Here is a 25,456-nt window from a genome sequence, read left to right as displayed (position 1 = left end):
AGCAGGACCATTAATAAGTCTTCAGTTTATATGAATGCCTCTTCAGGAGGAAGAATGTACCTAGATGAACTGTACTGTCTGTCCCAGGCCAGAGTCCATTCTAGGGACAGGGTTAGAGAAGTCTCTCAAGTACCCACGTCTTCCCCTTGGGCCTCAGTATAGAGAAGGTGCTGCATGACATCATGAGAGCATCCTGGCTTGAGCTTCCAAGCTGTGTGACCTTGGCAAGTTATTTCACCTTATTTCAGAGTGTGTTTCCTCACCAAGAATAAGAATAATAGCACTATCTTGCAGAGTTGCCTTGAGAATTGTGTATGCAATACATGAAAGTGGCTGGATTATAGTCACTCAATAATATCAGTTCCTTTCCTCCTTAGGATTCAAAATAAAGATACCTGTCAGGTAAAGGTCATTATATTGTCATTGCCTTGACACCAGCAACGAAGGAAAGAAAGAAAAAAAGAGTGGAGTAGGCTACGCTCTCCCAGAATACAACTGAGGAAGTCAGGTAGTGCAGTTATTCCCAGAGAACAAAGGGCCAGTGTAGACATCCCGTACTCTGCTATTCACAGATGAACAATGGCATCCCACAATCACTGTCAGCCACACAGCAGTTGTAACACAGTCGAACTTGGTCATAACTGCTAATATAATCAGCATTTTAATTATGAGTGTTGTTGGTTTTGTAAGTGTTATGTTAATTCCTGTTTAAACCGTCTTCAAAATGGCAGTGAGAGCTGACTTGGAATCTAAAGACCTGTTAATGTTGCATATAAGCTGAATGCAATTGTCTTTACCGAGGCAGACGCATTTGTATCCATGTTTTCTAAAAGAATGGCAAATGAGCCAGGAAGATGCTCCAAGTGGGTAGACTTTGGTTTGGTTTACTCAGTTACCCTGGAGAAACATACACACTGATGACTTGAATAAAGAAAATTAATCAGATAAGTAGGTCCCAGTGTGATATTTGTAGGAGTAGGTCACCAAATTTATTTTGCCATAGTTTCCTTTTGATATATGCCTAGGGGCGAGAAAGGAGCATTTAAATGTCCCATTCTAAGTGGTCAGAATGCAACAAATCACCAATTTCTCCATTTTATTAAAGAGAAAGGACCTCTGTGAGAAAGTGACACGCAACTCTGCGGAACAGTGTGCAGTGCACAGGTACCAAGAGCGTGTGTCCAAATGCATGTGTGCAAAGGAAATGGGAGTTAGCATCTCTTGATGCTCATGGAATATTCTCTCACTGCTGGCCTGTCAGGTGCCTGTCAGGACCTACGATGAACAGGAAACCCTTATCTTAGATGGGCATGTTAACCTACATCTATGATCCTAGTACTTGGGAGGCTGAGACAGAAGAATTCCTATGAGTTTGAGGCCAGTCTGAGCTATACAATGAGACCATCATAAACAACAGGACAGACAGAAGGAAGGAAGAGGGGCTTGTCAGTCAGGGGCTGCCAGCCACCATGAGTCTGAAGAGAACCCCTTTGGACTTCAGAGTCCACCAGTGCTGGCCACCTTATGGATTGTCTCCAGTCTTTGCATTAATCCTGAAAGAACTCTGTTGGAGAGGCACTGCCCTTTTGAAAACACCTGGTTAGGATATAGCAAAAGGTAAATGGCAAACAATCCAATCCTTTGTTTAGTAATCTCTGTCTGGGAATTCATGAACTCCATGTATGAAGTTGTTTGTTATATTAATGAAAAGTTAGAAACAACTTAGTGTCTAGTTCCAGGAGTTAGATTCAATAAATTATGGTCCACCCTGCTAAGTGGAATATTATGCAGCTTTTTAAATAACCAGCACAGTGGTTGTAGAGCAATACAAAAAAATGTCAGTGTGCAAAATGAGAAAACAAAAAAATACATGCAGTTAATTTCAAAGATATAAAACCATTAATTTAGGATAATATTAGAAAAAGATGAGCCAAGTAAGAATAGATGTATTAGATGATCTAATCATGGGTTACCTCATATAATAAAAGGCAAAGGAAAGGGTCTCCAAGAAAATGTATAAGTAGCTATAATTATTGAGGTGTATAGAGAATAGAAATTTTGTTCAGAACATACCTAGAATTACCCACTTCTGTACTTGCCATGTTGAAATGTTAAGGAGGCGGCTTCCCTTTTCTTTCCTCTCCCACCCCCACTTAGAATTTGTAATTACATATTTGCAGAGCAAAAAAAAAATGTAGATTCTGGGAAGCATTTGAGGTGTTGGAAGCAAATGATAACAATGGAAGAAAAATAGATGAAGGTATTTGTCCAGATTTGCTTTCCTGCAAAGCACAGAACTGATCAGATTCAGAATGCACGTGCTTTAAATGTTGTCTAAATACAGATCGTGCAGGCCTAACAATGCTTGGCTGCAAAACTGCTTTTCTGGAAGAGGCTGTAATTATTCTCCCAACTGTGTCCCAAGAGTGAGACCTGCTCTGTCCCTTCTGGCATCTCTAAGTCATTTTCATAAGGCTCCCCCAACTCTGCCAGGCTAGCATGCAGACTAAAGTAGCATGGCATTAAAACCTACATATTCCAGTTTCTAGAGAATGTTTCCTCTTTAAAGAACAGCCTGTGGTTAAATTACACCAAGGGCTTTGGCTGTCGGGATTATTTTCACCTTTTTCTCACAGTTGTTTGACTTTCTCTGTTTGTTAACTCACTTGTTGGGATTTTAGTTCTGAAATTCTATTTGAAACACATGGTTACTGGTCAGTTATGTGCTTACATGTGAGATCCGGGAAGTCAGTAAGATTTAGTTCAATATTGTGAGATTGTGCTTCTCTCCCTGTGTCAGGCCATATTCTGGACACATTAATGAGTGGTCTTTTTTTTTTTTCTGGAATTTTGTGCTGTTCCTGCTTCCTTTCATTACATTAGGCAAGGCTCCACTAGATGAGACATTTGCAGTCTTAAGACTTCCTGCCGGGGTTCAGACTTTGTATTTTTGACATTGAAGCTGTCGTGTTCCTGAAGCTACTTAATTAGAAACACATTCATTTTGGTGTACACTGGAGAAAGCTCAGGCAGCAAAGCCAGGCACACTGGGAAGTTGGAGAATCAGTGTGGCTGGCAGCTAAGCTAATGGTTTACAGTTTCAGGCAAAAAATATCACAGGGCATTTCTTTGCCTCTTGAAGCAAAGAGAAGCTGCATGTGCCCCGCAGGTACCTGGAAGGGGGGAGGGGAAGGATGGAAGAAGATGCTAGAAGAAAAGGCAGCTCTGTTTCTTTCCACTGTAGTTTGTTTGTAGAATTCTTTCTTTGGCTATTATCAAATACAACGTCTAGAAGAATAGTTCTCAGACTGAGCGGCTAATATTCAAGTCAGTCTTCCAGGCTCTTAAGATGCCTGATTGCTGAGATCTGTAGTAACGAGGACATTTTGTGTTTTGAAGAATGCTTGAAGAATTCTATTTGTTGAGTTGTAATGAGGGAATTTCAATGTTTCTTCTTTTTTTAAGTGTTTGAGCAGTTTTTAAGCTTAAATATAATGTCTAAGAACCTTAGTTGCCTCCCCACTGATCTCCAGATGCAGCATGAGCTCCTGGTTTGCAGTCATCTCCTGCCTCATTGTTTTCCCAGGTCTGCATCCAGCCAGGAATCCCTGTCCTTCCACTGTGACTTCCACAGCTACCCCTGAGGGAAAGTACCTGGACAGCCTAGTCCAAGCCAATTGTCTTGACTCTAAATTCATTAAAAACTAACCCTGCTGGTATTGTAGGAAAGTTGCCAGTCGTTTCTGTCCTCCCTGCTTCCTGCCCATCCTCTTCCACTCCCAAAGAAGACAAGGTGTAATCGGCAACCTGGGAACCAAGTCAGAACCAGGCTGGACTTACTGCTTGCTTGACTTTGTGGCATTAGATAAGTAATTTAGCTTCTTTTAGTCTTTTTCTCCTCTGTAGAATGGGGATTATTATGTGGATAGGAAAAGGTGACTTCATATAACCACTATCACATTTATCACCAGAGGGAAATACCATAGATGAGTATATGAGTGCAGTGGTAACTCCCTGGAATCTGTGAGAGTGACCTTGGTGATGTCTCCTAGTAACTGGGGATACTGAGCCAGAACTGGCCATCTTCTATAACCAGGCAGACCTCCTAGCAGTAAAACTGAGACGCCAACCCAGCCACAAAGCCTTTAACCCATAGTCTGTCCTGTCTACAAGTTGTGCTGGAACAATGGTGGTACAGAACTTGTAGGATTGGCCAACCCATGACTAGTACAACTTGTGGCCCACTCCAGGGAAGAGAGCCCGTGCCAGACACTGCCTGGAGGGCCAGGAACCAGAGGCAGGACAGCCCAGAGACCCAACCAAGAAAAGTCAATGAAATGATTCCTAATGATATTCTCAGAGATTGGTGCCTAGCCTAATTGTCATCAGAGGAACATCATCCAGGAACCAATGGGAGTAGACGCAGAGACATCTTTAAAGACCAAGCATTAGGCAGAGCCAGGGGAACCCTGCAGAATATGGGGAGGAAGGATTGTTAGAGCCAGAGTGGTCGAGGGTACCATGAGAACACAAGACACTGAATCAACTAACCAGAGTTCATAGACAAGCAGGGATCCTGTATGGGTCTGAGCTAGGTCCTCTACATGTTCCTTAGGGTTGTGTAGCTTGGTATTCTTGTGGGACTCCCAACAGTGAGAGTTGGGGTGTATTTCTGACTCTTTTATCTGCTTTTTGGACCCTTTTGCTCCTACAGTTGTGATATGAGGCTTTGTGCTCTGTCTTATTGCAATTCTATCTTGTTAGGCCATGTTTAGTGGATTTACCTGGGAAGCCTGATCTGTCTGTCTGTCTGCCTGCCTCCCTGTACTCCCTTCCGTCCTTCCTTCTTTCCTTCCTTCCTTCCTTCTTTCCTTCCTTCCTTCCTTCCTTCCTTCCTTCCTTCCCTCCTCCTTTTCTCCCTTTCTTTCTTTCTTTTTTCCTGGAAGAGAAACAAGACTTGATCTGGGGGAGAGGGGAGGTGGTAGGGAACTGGGAGGAGTGGAGGGAAAGGAAGCTTCAGTCAGGATATAATATGAGAGAAGAATAAATGTGTAAAAGAAAGGAAAAGAAACCTAAAAAATAAATATGTACACACACATACGTAGAGAGAGGGGGAGAGGGAGAGGAAAGGCAGGAGAGGAAAGGGGAGAAGAGCTACAGAATGCGTAGATTTTAGAACCTCTGGACTTCCCTCTGCTCTGCAAAGGAAGCAGACAGTACAGGTCTCTGTTGTCCAGTCACCCAACTACATGTGTGCCATGGCATTCAGCTGTATGTGTGCCATGGCATACAAAAGTTTGCTGGATGCTTTCCAAATATTAAGTTGTATGCGTCTTCATTGTGCTCCCTATGCAACTTTCACATTTTTCCATTATAATTGTTGACACCATAGCTCCCATTAGTATCAGGTCCTCTGTACCATGAGTCTTTATCTCTGTCTAGTAACAGTAGTTGGGGTTGAGCCAAGAATCCCATTTTAAAGATAAGGTGACTGAGGCCAGAAAGCTGCCTAGCTGCTGTTTGGGGTTGATAGCTGACACAAAGGTTGATGCTCTTCCTGCTACCCATACCATTCCCAGTGCTGCCTGCATTTTTAAATTCTTTGATGTTTCTAGGCTTGGAAACAAAATGTCACATTAAGATTTTTGTTGTGAAAGGAAATGTAACTGTGCATACGTTTATTAAAACAGCTTTTCTCTAAATAGTGAACCATCTGTAATTTTCTGTCGGAAGCAACAGACATTAAAGCAGCTGTGTGTCTCTGTTTCTCTTCACAGTGCTCCCATGCCCTACCTCATAGGAATCCATTTAAGTTTAATGGAGGTAAGTGGGCTTTTTTCCTCCCTGATCCCTGATGTGGGCTTTAGTTTGCTTTGTGTAGCAGAAAACTGGGATCTCAGGATGTGTAGCTCTGCACACAGGAGCAGCTGAACCAACTGCTCATGTGCGTCCCCCTGTCCTTCTCAGTGCACAAACCCCATCCATCAACCTAGACCTTCCAACTGTCTCCTGCATTCTGCACTTCCCTGCTTTGGTTAAAGATGGCGGATTTTTCCCTGGGTGAATAAGAGAGGGTAGGGAGGTAGAAGAAAGATACTATTTGGACTTGGATAAGGTTTGTTTGGAAAGGATTTGTTTGTTTTTCATGATTGCATTTATTCTAAGTCACTGTAACAGTGTTAAATTTTCATGGTAGGAAATGTGATACAAATGATTTATAGAAGTTATGAAGAAGAAAATTAAAATTAACCACATTGCCATTATTCCAGAATGAACTACTGTTAGCATTTTACTATTCTTCCCTCTAGTCTTCATCCTGTAGATATTTAGCTCATATAATGTTGTCTTTACCTATCAGCATTATTATATGAGAATCCCTGCCTTTTTTCTCCACCCTCAGTAACAACATTTGTTCTGTCATTCCTACAACTTAACCATTTTTCTGCCATTGAGCACTTAGGTTGCCAGATGATTTTTTTTCACTATTATAAATAGCACTTCAACAAATATCTTTATGCATAAGGCTTTATCTTCATTTTTTTTTCTGCATTATATCCCTAGTGCAGAATCCCTAAAGCAGAACTGCTTGGTCAAAGCTCTGTATCTGCTGCCAGATCGCTTTCCGCATGGCTGTACCAATCATGCACACTGCTTTCAGTGGCCTTTCTGTGCTTTTGTTCATGCCTTGATTTGTAGACTAGACCTCCAGGTTCGTTGGGTTTTTTGTTTTTATTTTTTCCCTTCCTGGGGAAAGGACAGGCATTGCACTACCCAGAGCAGGGTGGGGCTACTTAGCTTGCCTGTGTGGCACAGCGTAGGTTCTAGGAGGAAGTCCCCAGCCTCGCCTGCCGTGGTGCTTAGCATGTCTTAAAGGAAATGCTACTTTTCTTCTGTTCCTTTCATTTCTCGTTGACAATGAGGACCACCTGCTTCGCCACTAACTGTTGCACGCTCTGCTATTGTGCTTACAAAAATGAAACGAGTTGGTTATCGAAAAACCTGTTTGTTTGACATTGAGAATCTTGATCAAAATAGACCACAGAAATCTGCTCAAATTTCTAATTTGACAGGACGGCCATGTGGCTCCTACATTCTGTTAACAGTCCCTCCCTGTCATCACCCAGCCCTAAGCACATACAGTACACAGTTTATGGACTATCTTGGATGATGTATTTAAATCAGACTGAAGAGATTGCTTGTGTGTTTTACCTTTGAAGTGAAAGGGTCTATTCAAAGCTCCCATACAAAAAATTAAAAGTAAATCCTTTCTGATGGACCTTTCATGCCAACTGCTTTACAGTTTAAAGCACTAAAGACTATTGGGTCTATCAGTGTCTGCAGTCTCCCTTCTCCTCTTCCTGCCTTCAAGTCTGCTCTTTCATAGACTTTTCCAGACCCTTCTTCTGTCCCCGTACTTTCAGCATTCTCTAAAGTATCTGGTCTTAGCTTGCTTTTCTTCTCTATGTGCCCTCCAGCCATCTTGTTCAAGGTTCTTTCTTCAGCACTGAGTCAAAGTCAGTGCCACTGCTCTGATGACAGCTCTGCCTCTCTCTGGATTTCAGGTACCCACTGAACTCGAGCTGTCTCAGTCTTTCCCCAACCATTTATTATTTGCAGACACACATTCTGTGCTCTCAACTCCCTTCTGATGTTCCTAGTTCCTTGAAAGGTATTGCCTGCAGATTCCCCAAAGTCGAGGTACAAGCATTCTCAACAAATACTCACAAGTCTCTATATAAAGCATCTCCAATCTTGTTCCTTTCCCTCTGCCTTCCTTGGCTCTTTTCCTTAGCTTTCTTGGATTCTTACAAAGCCCTATTCACTGATTTGATAGCAAAATGTAGGCCTTGTGTGTTCCAAGAATTATGCTCAGTCCTGGAGGTACAAAAATGAGGATAAGGTTTAGTTCTTAGTCCCCTTGTGGTGGTGGTTGTCTTGTGCATTCCCAGGTGTGATCACTGTGGCACACCTTCCATGCTCATCCCCATGGCTTCTCCACTGCTGTCAAGCCTTCTGCCCTTACTGTAAGAATGTGTATGAGCCAGTGCTTGTACTAAATAATCCTCATAGAAGTCCTGCCCTTCTTTGGCAATTCCCGAAAGTATGCTATCATGTTCATCTTTTACTTGTGGAATCTCCTTCTCTTACTCTAAACAATAGCTGTTTATTTCCAAGTCCCACAGTGTGTCCTCTGGGATGTGAACCCTATGGGAGCAAAGACATCATCATCATCTATGGTAGTCTTAGCTTCTTCAGCAGGGTGCCAAGTGGGTGGTATTGTCTGAAGCCACAGCCTTCTGAGAAGTGTGCAGTTAGTTCTTGAGGAGCTGTAACTGAGCATAATTTAAAGCCTTCCAGCAGGCATCAGTGCTTGCAGGTCACCGGTGCCAACATTGCTCATAGAAAGCCAGGCCACTGGCACCTATAAACCCGGCGCTATTGGGCACATGGTGGCTTGCTGGTTTCCAGCCTATCTTTGTGTTAAGAATGATAGAGCAGGTACCTGACATCTTCCTCAGGGTTCCACACATAGGCATAGGCCCTCATACCTCTGTGCACATGTATGCACACATTCAAAAGAGAGATTTAAAAGTTTTTTTTAACTTTATTTGACTTTAATACAGAGCAAGCCTTTTTGTATAGTGAATCATACAATGCATGGTATGCTAAGATTTGAACACTTAGGTGAACAGGTACCAGTCTGTTCTGGCCAGTCTTTAAGGGCTTTAGGTGAGAAGATTTAGGAAGCGGTGGCCCTGCTGTGCTGAACCAAAAGAAAAACAAAAATGGAAGTTGTTCCAGCCTCAGGGTAGCTTTCTAAACCCCAACAAAAAATGTTTCCTACAAGTGTTGTCCCTTATCCCCACCACACTTCTTTCTCTGCGTCTTCTGGACTTTAGCTCAGGCTCAGGTCCTATGTAAGTCTGTGTGCTTGCTGGACTTACATAGCTCTTACATGGCCTTCAGTGCTTCAGCATGTCCGGAGATTTTCTTGAAGGTCTCCAATGCCAAGGAAGGGGTGTGGCCTGGCATCCAAGCAGCTCTGTAAGGAAGGGAATGGGGAGGCCCGGCTCTTCACTACACTAGTTTTCTTACTGGCAATTCAGCAAAAGGCTTATTTTTGACTGGCTTGTTATTTTTTCTTGAAAGCTATAGGCACCTTATTATGCCTTTGCATATGTGCCAGGATTTTTTAAACTTCAAATGAATGTGGCAGATGTTCATAAAAGTTTAGAAAAAGCTACCATAGGAAGACTTTTTAACCATTTTTATGACACTCAAATTTGTGCACAAAAAGAAACATAAATTATAACCTAGTATTCTCATTGGAAGGAAGGTTATTTTGAGGAAAGACCTACTTCTAGTCTTCAAGTTTGAGCAAGATGCCATTGCTGTTTGCTAAATGGTAACCTTGTCACTATAAAGAGTCCACTTTTCTTCCTAAGTGACAAGTTTATAGCTGTTCTTCTTTTCCCTCCCTCCTTCTGCCTCTTGATATTCTTCCTCTCACTTAAGCAATTGGAGGCTAGTGGCACATGAGCAGAATAGCCAAGGGTATTGGCATGGGCCTAACTGCTTCTTGGAGAGAATGATCATGTTAGTTGGCAGCTAGGAAATCCCAAAACATGGCCAGATTACACACTGACTATTTCCTTTCATTCAACTGATCTCAATTTAGTTCAAGACACATTTATTCAATCCCCCTTCTGTGCCATATCTGGTAGCAGGTGCCAGGTCATGTCTTGTAGATGGTGCTTTTCCTATTTGTAAATGAAGAGCTTCCTTGCAGGCTTCAAAATAGTGCTCTGTGCAAACCTTAGAGTGAGATGAGGAGGGGTGCAGCTAGAAGGTGTTTTATGGTAGGATGGTCAGGAAGGTGGAGGGAAAGGTGGTTATAGAGTCCTGTTTCACAATAAAGGCTAAGACTAGCTCATAATTGAGACCTGCAGAAGCAGAGTGCTTGGGATGTAGGTCCTGGAGTCTGACTTTCCTACTTCCTGCTCAGGTGATCTTAGGCAAGGATATCAAGTGAGGAGCCTCTTGTTTTTTCTCACCTGCACATTGAGGATAGGGGCAGAGTTCCCTGTATGGAATCATTGGGAAGACCTGATGAAGCAGTATGGAGCCCAGCACGTGAAGAACTCCATGGAGTCAGCATCCATGGCTGCCTTGTCTCCTTCAGTGGCCTTAAAGTCATTTATATTGCTAAGTTGGTGGCTATAAAATCATAATATGTGAACAGTCATAGCAAAATTGGGTTGCAACTGCCCAGTGTCCCCTGGTTTGCATTGTCCCAGGATTGAGAATAACATTTCACAAGATTCAATCAGTGTCCTTTCAGACCCCTGCCTGACCACATCCTTGCATTTTTCTCTTGTGTTTGTTTTTGTCTTTCTTTTCTTGAGAAGTTCTGGCACTCTATTATGGCTCTGTGTCAGAGCTCTCAGGGGCAATTGTGGAAATTGTGATGTTTCGTTCCTCTGGATCTTGCTTTCTTTATCTAGGATAGCAGAGTTCTGTAGATGATGAGCATGGTCCTTCCCATGGTAAGGTGCTGAGGCGCTTTTATATCCCAGGTCTGTATATAATAGCAGCTGTGCCTAGTCTCTACCTTCTTGGGTTTTTTTCTGGAACAGAGGCAGACAGGTAGAAGTAAACAGTGAATTTGTGTGGGTACCAGCTGTGGTAGGAGTCACTGACCCTAGCCTAGAGGGCTGAAGGCCACATTTGTCAGATAAGAAACATGGGAGCTGAAGCCCAACAGTAAGTAGACCAGGCTCAGGAAAGCCCAGAACACAGGGAGCCAAGCATATCATCAGAGCCTGGAGTGGGACCAGGGCTTCACAGGACCATGAAGAGTTCCGCGGCAACAGGAGCATAAAGGGGATAGGGGGCGGCCAGCCATTCTCAGCCTTGTAAGCTGCATTAAAGAGTCTGAACTTTATAGGGCAACAGAGAGCCATTGAAGGGTGTAAATAGGGGAGGGACATGGTCAGGCCTTCTCCTTGTAAGTCATTAGAACCAGTCCTGCCATATAAAATGCTTGGAAACTGCTTCACACTGTTAATAAAGTAAATTGATATTTGTAAAGATCAAGGTAATTCTTAAGGAAATTACACACCAAAACCCCATGTATAAAATTCAGATGTGTTAGCGTCCCTAACCCGTGCTTCTGAATGGTTTCTTGCTACCAGGCCACAGCCGAGGTGTTTGGAATGATAGTTTGCTTGAAGGATTTAAGCACCACTGTTGCTCAATGTTGTTCTTTCCTCTCTGGCTGTTATTGGCTTTTATTTTACTTTGCTGGAAGCAATCCTCCTGCCTCAGCCTCTCACATTCTGAAATCAAAGGCATGGGCCACTGTACTTCACTTGCTCTGTGTGTTCAAGTGTTTTTATGCATCAAATATTCATGCTCCACCCTAGTTTGAAGTTACAAATTTAGATGATGTCCTCAGTGATAGCTCTAGGGCATGGGAATGGGGAGCACGAGATCCAGGACCAAGCTGTGTACACCTAGCCCTAGCTTTCCTTACTAGCTATTACAAGAAGCATATGATGCTACTCAGAGCATGCAGCTGGGACACAGTAATCGTACCTCTTTCCCTTGGAAGGCTTGGCTAGTGGCCCCTAGGAGCCTGGTTCTACAAACTCACCAAGCATCTTTCTGAGGAGAGAATCAGACTGTCAGATCCAAGCTTGTCTTGATCTGTGGGATACAGAGGCCACATTGTCTGTGTCTGCAGTGAAGGTCTTGGTTCACTCTTGGGCTTTGACGTAAAATTGTAGGATTCTCTTATAGACATTTTGGGTTATTTTGCTTTACAAAGAGCCTGGGTGTCTATTGTTTAAGTTGGCAGTATTTTAGCTAGTTTTTTCTTTCATGTTTTTCATGGTATAGCAAATCTTTAATCCTTTGGTGTTTTTTATTTATGTATGTATGTATGTATGTATTTATTTATTTATTTATTTATTTATTTATTTATTATTTTTAAATCATTCAGTACTGAGTAAAGCTGAGTGTCTCTTGTTAACCATTGAAGCATTCTGCTGCTTCCCAAGATTCCACATGTAAACAGAGGTACAGTGTAGTTTATAAAACTCTGAGCCATAAACTTGTTCAAGTACAAATGGTGGCTTGTGTGTGTCCTTACAGTCATAGAAAAATACCAGTGGGGGTTGGTTGTTGGTGCGATAAGAAAGCAAAGTTTGCATAACAAAACAATCTCCTTTGATGAATATGGTAACAGGTTCATGAAGAGAACTTGATCAGGAGAAAGAGGGGGTTGGCAGCAGCTAGAATGTTCCAAATCTTTGAGTTATCATACACTGGGGTGTAAGTTATTACATGCTGGGGGAGGGGTGAGTTATTACACAATGGGGGATGGGTGACATAGTAGGGACTGTATCTCCTTTCCCTTAGGAACATGGTTCAGCCCTTCTACAAAATACACCTTGCAAAAGAAGGAACAAAGACTTTAAATAAAATGATTCCCTGTAAAATATGGGTCTGTCCACCCACAGCTGCTTCTCTGTGCCATGTCTCTTAAGACTCTGTGGGGTAGGCCTGGCCCTGCCCCACACTTAAGTCGCCCTTTTTCCTCTTAGTGCCTCACTCTAGGTGTCCTGGGAGAGGAAATCACAGGACTCATTGTGGCAGTATAGCAACCTCCTCAGACAAGATCTATTTCCAGATGATGGCACCTACTTCCTTGTCTCTCCAGGGCTCCTTGTCTCATCTGTAGAAATGCAATAGCATCTCAAAGCTTTGTGAGAATTAACTAGTTTAATGAGTGTGAAGTGCTTGTTCTAAGTATTCAATCAAGTGTTCATAGTTGGATAGTATAAATGTAAGAGGCAAAAGGTTAGATGACTGAAACCCTAGAGATTGGTTGATTTTGTAAAGAAAGAAGTAATTGGATGGTGGTGCCCAAATTTCTTTAAAATGTCATCGGCACCATCATCGAATAAGGAATTAAGAACACAAGCGCACAGGTTTTGTTCACCAGGGTATCTAAAGAGGTCTGGTTCAGTGGGTGGGTTTCCCCCTGGAAGCTATCTCCTCTTCACAGTGGCATCTGCCTTTAATATACCACTTAGCCTATGTTGAGATCAGTTCATAGAAAACAGCTTAAAGACCCCGTGGTACTTTGTGTAATCAAAGGGAGCAAGTACTTCTGACAAAGGTAAGGGTCTCCTAAAGTTCTGCCATTCTCAATTTAATTCTCAGTGGTTGAGTGTCAGTCACAGTGTAGAGAAACAGAGCAATCATGCAACACAGTGGATAATGCTTTTGTTTTCCAGGTTTTTTTTTCCCCCTTCTTCTCTTAGCCTGCCATTATAAGCAAGGCCATTCAACAATGTTAAAATTGATTTCAGAGGAATCTCTGAGTTAATAAACCCTTTCCAAAGAGATGCTTAAATGAATCAAGTTCTCCTCAGATGAAGATAAGAAGTAGGCTGCGGGAGCAGGACAGAGTGGAAAGAGCCCTGCAGACCTGAGTCCAACTCTCTTCCAGGACAAGAGCCTTCTAACCAGGTTCTTGTGTAAAATAGGAATCAGATTAACAGGGGAAAGGCATGAGTCATCTCACAGTCTGTCCCCTAAGTGAAAATGCTTTTAATCCCGGCCTCTTTGGAGCTGCCTCTCGGAAACAAATAGGCGAAGTTTAGATCTACTAATGTGCACCATGCTTCAGCTGCCTGGTCACTGCCTTAGAAGGGCCTCTGGCTGTGTTAAGATGGCAAAATGCATGCTCACCACATCTAGCACATGATAGGTGCAAACAAATGGAAATGACTACCAGTACTTCCTAGCCGTGGACTGGAATTCCTTCTTGAAAGAATTAAGGAACTCATCTTCCCCAAGACAATCTTTGCCCTCTTTTCTATCCTCTGTTTTACAGTGATTAACTTTCCTGAGTTGACATTCACTTAGAGACTTTTAACTGAGGCCAGCCCCATGGGTCTGGGGACTTCTTTTCATAAAATCCTTGGGGTGATTGGGGTAAAGCCTGATGGGAGTGTTTCGATGGCAGTGATGATTGAAGAGAGACTCCCTTGGCCTAGGCAAATCCCACTTGGGATCTGGGCACATGTGGTTCTGTTTAACACCATGCTCAGCAGCTCATGGTACGAATTTGTGACCATCAGGCATTTACTGTTGATATGTGAGGTCACCACAGTAGGGGTGTTTGTCAACCAAATTAAACTTCCTCTTAATGACCTAAAATAATTGATTCGGAAGGCATTTAAATGGGCCAGGGCAGTGTGTAAGCAAGCTGAAATCTGTCATTTTCTGCGCAAATTACTATGTGTCTTTGGCTTGTGTTTTGCTTTTGTTGAGAATAATGTGGATGGACTGTGGCTTTTGGAGTAGTAGTTGAGTCATATTTGAGTCCCAGGTCCAATACTGTCTCTGTAACTGGTACAGGTCACTTGTACCGTTGTGCACCTTCAGATCCGCATCAGCTTAATGCAGGCATGTACCCAAAGAGTGACCATTAACTCTGGGGTACATGAGCAAGCTGTCCCTCAATGGCAAATAGTATTATTGAGTAATTTTAATAGTTTGTACCAAGTGGCCCAGCTGTGATGAGTAACTACACCTCACCTACTTCTTGTTAACCACTTTCTCCATAAACCATTATCTGTGGTAAACAAATACAGTGAATAAAACTGGAGTGGTAAACCTCTTTTTCCCTATTGTTTGGTTCTCAGTTAAGCTCAAGATTAGTCTAAAGTTGAACAAAAAGGTTTAGGCTATACTTTAACTAAGCATAGGCCTTGGCGGGAAAAGCTTTGGACATCACCTTGTGTTTGTACAAAAACTGGGCATTAGCTTGAGACCTTAAGTGTGGTACTATTAAGTCTTGTTGGAAACCACCAACACCGCCATAGTATTTCCTGATAAAATGTTTTGCTCCATAAACCAGTACCTGAAAGAAACTAAAAAGACCAGACCAAAGCTCGTGGATGCCTCTCCAGGTCATGCCAAACCCCAGTGCCCAGCAGCCAGTGGTGAGAAGGGTCCTCTTCAGTGTGTACCTCACAATATTTTGTACTGACCACATGAATTAAATTATGAAACTTGATAAGTGCATTCTTGCACTACCCATCCCTAGCTTTAAAGAGGAGGGAGGGAAAGAGGAAGGGAGGGAGGAAGAGAGAGAGAGAGAGAGAGAGAGAGAGGGAGAGAGAGAGGGAGAGAAACGCTATGATTTTTGGAAGTCATCCCAATTTTTAAAAATAAGAGAATTTGGACATTTTGGCATATGGGGTTTTTTAAATGAAATTTCATGGAACTGAAAACAGTCAATTTTAGGTTTCCAAAAATTGTTTTGATTTTCGTTGGTATAAATTTGCTGCACATGGTTTTGGGGGAAGTTCTAAGAGATACATTTAGGACTTAAGGGTTGGGGTTTTTTTCCCCCTTTTTTTTTCCTTTCTGTTTTTAGATTTATGGTTTAATAGGTGAGTTGTTGTGTTCGGGGGTAGGGGGATTGCAGGAGGGCAGAGTTTCACTTTTAAGGACAGTTTCTGGAAATGATAGTCATTACCCATTGCTGAGCAGTGACCATGGGACATGATTTCAGCACAACTGGACCCTGCCTATCCACCTCTTCTCCCACCTTGGGGCGAGTGCTCCATTAGCAGCAGCTGCTGGTGATCAGCACGTGAGTCACCTGTGTAGACTCAGGCTTATTGCATGTCAAGGATCAACAGTGTCGGAAGAGACGGAGATGCCCAGGAGGGGCTTCAGGCCACCTGCCGTGAGAGGATCAAAGGGTTGAAAGGTCAGAGGGCACAGCTCCCCTAACCATATCTGTCTGTGCAATAGCTGTTTCAGATTGTAAATCTTGGCAATTTCATTAAGTCCTCCTGGCTGCTACTGGGGCATTGAAATAATAAAATTTTATATCTGCTGCCTTTCCTGCCTCTGGCAGCCAGACTGATACATTCTGTACAAGGTGGATGTCTTATGAAAACCTTTCCTAGTGATCAGAGCAGCACTAATAAATTCTCATTCTAGGAAATTGGGGCTCCCAGAACCTCATCCTTTGGAATTGGTTGTTTTATAGGGAAAACAATCTCTACAAAAGCCATGCAGCATCCTTTTGATTTTACAGAGTTCCTTTCCTCCAGAAAACAGATCCCTAAACCTTCTCTGTTGCCACATACTTCCTCAGGAGGTGAGGTGGCCTCGGTCAGCCCAGCTCTGTATTACACAGCCTTGTCATGGTGCTGGACCCTCTCTTGTCAGCCCTTGACATCCAGAGAAGTCCTCCTTCCCACTCAGCAGAACTTTGTTGTATTTTTCGAGCCGTGTCTCCTGATATGGATTTCCAGCTATTTTTCTTACATCTTCAAAGTGCTATGGACCTTCGGGGTTCAGAGGCTCCTATACAAGACAGATCACAGCACTGGCCATCCCTTAACTACCCACATATTTAAGGCCACCTATAGTTTGTTTGCAAAGTTAAGAGATTTTCATGATGAAGGTGGTGTTTCTTAAATTCCAAGGGCTCCTTTTCATGGGAGATCAATTCCCTCTGATTAAGTCCGTAATTCTCACTAAGCCATGTTTATGGGGGCAATAAACAATGTTTCAGCATGCTTGTTAAATTGGGTCTCCAACCTCTCCACTCTTTAAAAATTGACATTTCAAATAAAAGGCAGGTGGAGATGGGAGTTAGGGTTTGCTGTGCTTAGTGATGAATGAATGATGGCCAGTGGCAGTTGTGTAGAAGGAGTGAGGCCTTGTTTTATGGGAGGGAGGCCCCAAACCATTTTAGGATTAGGGGGTCCATATCCTCTTACACTCCTGGTGAAGCTCCTAAATCCATGCCTCATTGTTTCAAATTGGACAGGTACTGTTATGAAATAGCAGATATATACATTACAAACTAACTATGTCATTTTCCTAACAAGTCTGTTCTGGTAATGATAGCTCTGTTTTCCAGGTGATAAAGTTTAGGCACAGAGGAGTTGTGTAGCTTGTCCAAAGTCACACAGTGAAAGACTAGGATTTGACCCAGGTTACTACTCTGAAATGTTTTAACATGCAAAGGCAGAAATTATACTAATCTTAATTTAAGGTACACTTAACTATTTAGCAACCTATCTATGGTGGCCACAAAAGATATGTATGACCCAGCTCCTGTCCTCAGTGTGTGCTCAGCACCAGCTGTGTCATTTCCTAATAAAGGGCCCCAGGCTCTATAAAGCTCTTAAGCCATTTTCTAGGTACAGGTCTGTATGGAAAAGGTAGGCTAAAAGCATAATTTTAAGGGGCTAGCACATGAAGAACACCATGACAAGTATCCTTGAACCTATTGGCCCTTATTCTTGACTGCAGAGTTAGAGACTATACCTTGTTATAGGAAGAGTTCCTAGAAAAGCAGGGAGTAATATGGAAGCTGGAAGGAGCCAGGTTGTCTCACTAAATACCCTCTTCCCCAGTCCCAACAACAGAAAAAGAGAATAAAGAATATCAATTCCTTGACTCTTACACAGGGAAACACGGAGTTTCCAGCAGTGGTGGAGTAAAGGGTATGGAGGTCTCACCCTACACTCCATTGGATGTAGGCTAAGTTGGGATGGACTTGAAGACTGTGACTTAAGGAGAAATGGCAGAACTCAGCTTAAAGAGGGGAAAGCCTGTCAATATTGAACTGGCTTTCTATGGAGTGAACCTGTGCATTGGGCCGATTCCCCCAGTCTTGATTCCCAGGCCACAGAGAGGGGAAACCAGAGCTGTGTGCCTTGCCTAGAGGTAGCAAGTGAAAAGCTGAAACACCAACCTTGAGGCTTTCCAGCCACTCAGACAGGCTCCAGGTACTTGTGGATATTCTAGTGAGGCAAGGTCTACTCCATGTCAGGGTTTTCCTAGGATCCATCACAGCACAGGGAGGCCAGCAGCCTCTAGAGTTCAGAGATCATGGTATAATTGTCCCTGGGTCCTTACAGCCCAACAGCTCTTGTTGAATGACTAACCAATGTGAGTGGCCACTCAGAAGAGGCCCCACTGCAGAGAGCAGCCCCTCCGCTGGTCTGAGATGAGGTCTCTAGCTGTGTTAATGAGCATCAGTGCTCACTACCCTGTGAGTGGGGTGGCCCTGACCTGAGAGTGTGTGCTCCACTTCCCTCTCCTGCCAAGCTTCTGTTTCTATTTAAAGCATGCTGGGAAATTGCAGTGGGTTCTTAAGGCTCTCTGAGCTGTGGACTTAGATTTTAATTTTGTGGGGCAGGAAGGAGCCCATCAGTGACTCCGGGCTCCAAAGCAAAACTACCACGTTTATCAACTGCTTGGCAGCTTGTTGACCTCTGGGGCAGAGAGAGGGAGGAAAGGTGTCACTTTTCCTCTGTTTGTACCCAAGATTTTAGGAAGAATAAAGAGCTTAGGTTCCCATTTGCCTCTCCTCTTCCCATCTATACTTGCCTCTTCCCTCTTATGTCTTTGCTTTCCTTCTAGGAGGCCACCAGCTCCCCAAGCTGTTCTTTGTTATGTGCTCATATGTATGCGCATGCATTTGGCTATATTTTATGTGTGCCGGGTAGTACAAAGAACACTGCAACCATGTTCATGTTCTTTCTCTGACACACATCAGTTCTAACAACACAGGCATACTATTTCATCTCTTTACCCTTGGTTTTCTCATCTATCAAGTGGGTATGATATTCCAGAGAAAATTCTCTTGAGATCTATTATATTTGTCAGAAGAAACAATTGTGTCAAAGTAAATAGGGGTAATGCAGTTCACCTGTGTTCAAAGCTGAACCCCCCCCCATGCTTCTGAGCTATTGTCTTTACTCCTCAGTACCCATCTTTGTCATATAAGGTTATCCGAGATTAAGATGATATACACAAAGGGTTGGGCATCAGGAGGCCGCAACGAGTGGATATCATTGTGCTGCTGTGGATGTCAGGTAGAGGTGATGCATAAAGAATGCATAGCAGCTTCTGTCACTTGCCAGCCCCTCGAGATTTGCTGTGACCTTGAGGTTCTGTAACCCCAGGCATACAGTTAACAGGAGAAATGACTACATAAGCCCAGGGATAGTCACTTAGTATAAACTTTTGATAACAACTATTGAGATGTCATTTGGGGTTTATTTTAACTATACCCTCTACCTTTGGAATTAGGAAACAAAACACTGTTGAGAGTCTGACTTGAGTGGGCATCTTAGCTGAGTCAGGAGACAAGTCGGTTACCCTTTCCCAAAGGGATGGACTAGTGAGCCATAATGGGCATAGTTATGAGGATACGAGTTCCAGCAAAACTGTGCTTCTGGATGGTGATAGCACATGCCTTTAATGCCAGCACTCCAGACAGAGGCACTGGATCTCTGAATTTGAAGTTAGCCTTGCCTACAGAGTGAATTCCTGTATAGCCAAGCCTACATAGAGCTCAAAAAAACAAACAAACAACAACAACAACAACAACAACAACAACAAAAGGGGGGTAGCGTGTCAGGAGCCAGAGAGATGTTGGTGGGTAAAAGCACTTGCTGTGCAAGCCTGAGGTTCTGAGTTCAATCCCTGCAGTCCACATGGCAGAAGGAAAGAGCTAACTCTCCATGGTTGGCCTCCATATGCTGACCCATGGCATACATACAATAGCAACAATAATAGTAAACAAGATAAAAAAGAAAAAAACAAGTTTCATCCTGCACACCTCCCCCACCCCCCCAGTTATCCCATGTTGGGCTCTTTGGTGCTGCCATAGGGTTCCTGTGCAAAGTAGATGTCCAAAATGACTCTGCTCATGACTGACTATACAGGCACAAAATACATATTTGTTCTTTTTAAAATGCTCTTATCGTCATATGTAGCAAGAATCTATGTTACAGATTAAAAACATGGGACTCAACCATTTTCAAAAAGCTTCTCCTGGGCCCCTGAGATCCAGACCAGCCTCTCTTGTTCTTGCTGCTGCTCCTCCCTCCATCCTTCTGCTGCCTCCTGCCAGGCTGTCTGGGGAACATGAAAGTGTCTCAGTGGAACCCCAGTCAGTCTCTGCTTTGCATCTCTAAAGGAAGGCAGGACAGCCTAAAGAAGTAGTTGTACCCTATAGGTATCTGTCTTTGCCTACATGTTTTCTGACAGCATTGTATACTATCTATGAAATTTTTAATAGAATTTTTTTTATTTTTATAGCAAGAATAGTTTTTATAAGTAGTGCTAATTATACACCAGTCACTATCCTTAGTATTGTAATACATACTTACTCATTTAATTTTCAAATAAGCTGATATATGAGATTTTTGCTAATGTATGAGATTTCAAGGGCAAAGTATACTTGTCCTAAGTATATGGTGAGCATCCAGATGCAGAGATGGCATTACAATGCCAGCAGCCCTTTCTTCTTTTTTTTTTTTTTTTTTTTTTTTATTGAGTATTTCTTATTTACATTTCGAATGTTATTCCCTTTCCCGGTTTCCGGGCAAACATCCCCCTAATCCCTCCCCCTCCACTTCTTTATGGGTGTTTCCTCTCCCCACCCTCCCCCCATTGCCGCCCTCCCCCCACCAGTCTAGTTCACTGGGGGTTCAGTCTTACCAGGACCCAGGGCTTCCCCTTCCCCTGGTGCTCTTACTAGGATATTCATTGCTACCTATGAGGTCAGAGTCCAGGGTCAGTCCATGTATAGTCTTTAGGTAGTGGCTTAGTCCCTGGAAGCTCTAGTGCCAGCAGCCCTTTCTATGCAGCTCTACCCAGCCTCCTCCAGTCTACTGGTAACCACTGTCCTCGCTGTTACTTCTTCATTGAGCAGCCAGTTCAGCAGATACAAGGGCTAAGAAACTTGCCCACAGCATGGAACCTGAACTGGACTTCAGATTCAGTGTAGCCTCAGACATGAGCCAGAACCAGGAAAACAACAGGCTGCTGGGAGTCTTAATATTAATAGCATAAAATCATGACAGTAGAATCTGCCTAGTGTCTGCCTTCCTCAGAACATATGCTTTACTCTGTTTGCTCAGAACTGTAACCCCTTACTGGCATCCTGTCGAATCACAAGTAGAGACTTTCTGAAGCAGTGGCTCATGTGCTGGCCCTTAGTACAGTCAGACTTGGTGCTGAGCTCCTTACACACTGCTGCACTAAGCCACAACACAGCTGGGCAGCCTTATCGCCACTTTGTAGATGAGAAAACAGCAGCTCAGGAGAACTTGCTGGAAGTCACAAAACTAAGGCAAGACTTGGATGAAGTGGTCCAATTCTAAGGCCTGCCATCTTTGTTCCTGAGTTAATGCCTGCTGTCCTTGTCCACCGTGAATTCATCCTGTGCTAATTAATCATGGTAATTTTACATGGTTGTTATCATTGCCATCATCATTGTTATTCCCATCGCACTTCCTGGAGCAGACTCCAGTTTGCTTACAGTGGGTTCGCATTGACATCTGCTGCAAGTCTGGACTCCCAGTAGAGTGGAGTGAGTCACAGCTGGTCTGCTCTTTCCCCAGCTAAGGAATATGTTCCTGTGTCGGACTCTGTGCTAGACACTGCAGACCAGTGAGGTAGGGTCCTGCCACAGGGGAGGTCCTGGTATAAGAATAACAGAAAAGATTCCCCACAGTGACCCCCAACACCTCCATCCTGGTGCAGGAACACTCCGTTGTTTGCAGTCAGTCAGAAGAGGCTGACTTGATTATAGCTGGGCCCTGCAACTCAACTTGCGGTCAGTTGGCTTCCTATGCCAGGATTACTACATGCCACGTTTTACATCTCTCCATTCTGTGAAGAATCATCATTTCCTCTTAATTTGATATGGCCTTGCTGTGAGTCCTGCCATTTCATCAGCTGCCCGGTCCCCTCCCCAGGCATTAGGGAACACATGCCCTAAGAGAACACAAGACGCAAACGTTTTTTTTAAAGCTCTCACATTGACGTAAAGGGCTCAGGGTGGCCTTGGGAAGTGCCTCCTTGTCCTGAGTACCATTCACAATCATACACCCACCCCTGCCTTTCCAGGGCTGCTGTGAGTTTATTCTCTCTTCTGAATATCATTCTGATGAGTTTACCAACTACACTGAGGTATAGTTCATGTCAACAACCCATCCATTTAAAGCAATGTTTCAATTAATTTTAATAGTTTTGAAGCCACCACCACAATAAAGATTTGGCACATTCCTATCACCCCAAAAAAGAACATTAGTTTTTAACTTAACAAACACTTACCTTGCAGTTCTTGTGTGCCATCCACTAAATACTTTTTAAATGTTAACCCATTTAATACTCATAGCAAGCTGATAGGATAGTGTCTTTATGTGAACCCAGAAGAAAGAAAAACAGGCCAGGGAAGACTGACTTGCTCAGGTTGATGTAGCTGTGTAACTCAACAGGCTAGATGTGGAATCCGTGCTGCTCACCTGTGCGTTCTGCTCCTTCTCTCTCTCCCATCCCCCACCTTCACTCATTTATTCACTCGCCCTTTTAAGAATTGTCTGCTGTGGGCCAAATATTGGTGTAGAAATTAAAATAGGAAACCTAGAGACAGGGCAGAGGATCATTGAGTAAGTACTATTACAGGTAAACCTGGGTTTGCATGATGTTCTGATTGTGGGAAGCTGGGTTCTAATAACCACACTATGCAACGGGCTCTCAGAGTGCCTGAGCCCAGAGCCAACAAGTTCTGGAAATCGTGAAGAAACCCTACCATACATCAGCACCTCTAAATACCACAATGAGTTTCTTAATCAAGATTACTGTTGCTGCAACAAAACACCATGGCCAAAAAGTAAGTTGGATAAAGAAGAGTTTATTCAGCTTACATTTCTAGATCATAGTCCACTATTAGAAGAAGTCAGGACAGGAACTCAAGCAAGGCAGGAACCTGGAGGCAGGAGCTGATGCAGAAGCTGTGGAAGGGTGGTGCTTACTGGCTTGTTTCTCATGGCTTGCTCAGCCTGCTATCTTATGGCACTCAGGATGAGCAGCCCAGCAGTGGTACCACCCACAATGGACTGGGCCCTCCTCCATCAGTCACTAAATAAGAAAACACCCACAGGCTTGCCTGAAGCCTGATCTTACAAAGGGCATGTTTGGTTTGGTTTGGTTTGGTTTCTGGGGTTGGTTGGTTGGTTGGTTGGTTTTAGAGACAGGGTTTTTTGTATGGCCTTAGCTGTCCTAGAACTTGCTCTGCAGCCCAGGCTGGTATCAAACTCACAGAGATCCACCTGTCTCTGCTTCCTGAGTGTTGGGATTAAAGTCGTGTGTCACTGCCACTACCGTCACCCAGCAAGAAAGCATTACTTGATTAAGGTTCCCTCCTCTTCAGTGACTCTAGCTTGTGTTAAGTTGGCATAAAACTGAACAGCACAATGAGGACACTGCTAGTATTGTCCTGTTCTCTTCCCAACTGGGAACCTGAAGGATTCGTGATGTCCTATCCAGTGCAGTGCTTAAAGATACATATCCCATATGGTTTGGATCAGCTAGAGGTGACATTTAGAAAATTGGTGTCCTCTCGGCTACTCTTAAGTTGTCCCTTGCCTGGATCAAGCTAAGACTGTGACAAAAGCACAGAAGAAAGAAATCTTAATATTTTATTTTATTATTTAAGAATAATATTGATGGGGTGCAGTGTTTCTGGATTAAAAAAATGTCATTTGGACAATGTATATCAATGTTGTTTGGGGTTTTTTTTTTGTTGTTTTCTTTCCCCTTCTTCCCGTTCTGAGAAGAAGCCTATGGAGTTGGTGGGGGAAGGGTTTGCAGCTGGCAGGAGCCTTGGCATATGCTGTAACTAAAAAGAGAGGGAATGTGTTGGTGGGACAAGCTACCGGCGAGCTGTCTCGGTGTGCTGCGGTACTCTAAGTGTTCTAATTGGGAAGGATTTTTGGAGGACTATTTTGACATCTGCTCGTGTCTTTGCTGATTTTTCTTCACTTAGAGTAGGAAACACAAGCTGTGGGTAAAATGGCTTTAAAATAATTGGAAGAAAAGATATCTCTCCAAGTTGAATTCACCAGGGACACTTCTTAAGGAATGGGAACTAAAATCCACTTCTAGGAATCTGTCCTGAAGCACAGAGCTTCCAGCCTTCAGACTTCATGACCATGTGATATATATTAATGTCTTAAACACTGGAGGTAATGTTCAGCCAAGTGGCCTTGGTTGAGTTTGTTTCCATGTAGCAGAACACTCTGGAGCAATTAGTAATTGTCACTTCGCTTTTAATGAAGCGGAGCATTGCTTATGCTGTAATCAATGTGGAAAACCAAGGGGTGGGGGAAGTGCAAAGGATTTAGAGCAGAGGTAGGAAAGAAGGAAACACAAAAGGAAATAATTTAGAGTAATGGCTCTAAATGGTAAGCCTTGGCTTTCTGAATAGTAGGTAAATGTAATTTTTATATTACAAAAGGCAAGTCTGGTTTTGCACAAGAGAAAGAAAGGCCCAGAGAGAGTCAACTGTGACTGACCACCTGCAGAGGTGCTCAGTATGAATCCCAGAATTCTGGATCCATGGATCTAGTCTCTTCAGATAGAGTTAGAGTTAGACTCTTTTCCATACCCAGGTCTGCTGCCCTCCCTAGCTATGTGGCATCAGGCAATTTGCTTAGTCTCTGAGCCTTGAAGATAATAGGCTCTCTCCAGCATGATGTTGAAGAGAAGTGAGCTAACACTCAGGAGCCATCCTTCTCCACCAGCACTCCCACCCACAGCCTTTCAGGGGAGAGCACCCTCTAGCTAAGCTGCCTGTGATTCTTTCCTTGGGAACTCTGAGCTTCAGGAAGCCCCTTGAGCCCATGCCAGCTCCTTTAGAAGAGGCCTTGCCACCGGCAGGGCAGCATTGTCCCATGAGAGGAAACTGCCAACCCAGCTCCTGCCTGGAGCCCAGTGCTGGGGACAATCCGGTTACTAAGGGGACCCTGGCCTGCTAAGTCAAGAAAGGAGGCCAGGGTTTTTCCTCTTCTTCTGCCTGCTGCTATTGTTGAAAAAGTAAACACTCCACACAGCTTAACCGGCAAGTCCTCCAGCCAGGAGTGGAAGGAAATCAAAAGCCTGTTCCAGCCCAGCCTCAGAGAGCCCACAAGGGCTGGTCTGTGCTGCTGGGGCAGCTCTGGGAACACAGAAACAAGGCCCAATTCCGATCCACTCTCAACACCCACTCACAGAACCTTTCAGCCCCAGGACTGCTCTCCAGTGACCATTGCCTTCTTCCCTTCTGTTTGGAGCTATTGGGAGGGTCAGATGAGGCAAGGCAAGAGATGCTGGGGTCCCCAGCTCAGTACCTGCAGCCTGGTGTCTCTCATCTATGATCTGATCCTGCCTGTGATGATAATCATCACCTTTTAAAGTAAGAGCCACGCTTTCACTACCAAGAGGCTGTAGCTCTCTGCCAACACACATGAAAAGGTAATAACCGCCATGTATAAGACCCGAGTGCCCAGCCCAGAACAGAGATGACCTCTGTAGTTCACAACAGCCTACAACAGTGGTTCTCAACCTG

The 25,456-nt window shown here is 43.6% G+C and overlaps 1 protein-coding gene across 50 annotated transcripts in view; it reads left to right on the top strand.

The window, feature by feature from the left end:
• Dennd1a (DENN domain containing 1A) overlaps positions 1-25,456 on the top strand; it is a 488,046-nt gene that overhangs the window by 304,253 nt on the left and 158,337 nt on the right. For 41 of the 50 annotated variants that reach the window (XR_015683115.1, XR_015683114.1, NM_001434229.1 and 38 more), the window contains one exon: positions 5,778-5,823. The exons of the other annotated variants lie outside the window; for them this stretch is intronic. Coding sequence is in view for 39 of the 41 variants with exons in the window: in NM_001434229.1 (NP_001421158.1) it covers positions 5,778-5,823 (46 nt within the window). In the remaining 2 variants the exon portion in view is untranslated. The remainder of the gene's footprint in view (positions 1-5,777; positions 5,824-25,456) is intronic. 50 annotated transcript variants of the gene reach the window in all.

Source organism: Rattus norvegicus, chromosome 3 (assembly GCF_021556685.1).
Source record: "Rattus norvegicus strain SHRSP/BbbUtx chromosome 3, alternate assembly SHRSP_T2T, whole genome shotgun sequence".
Taxonomy (NCBI): domain Eukaryota; kingdom Metazoa; phylum Chordata; class Mammalia; order Rodentia; family Muridae; genus Rattus; species Rattus norvegicus.
Note: the sequence above shows the minus strand (reverse complement) of the source record. Positions and strands in the feature narration are given on the sequence as shown.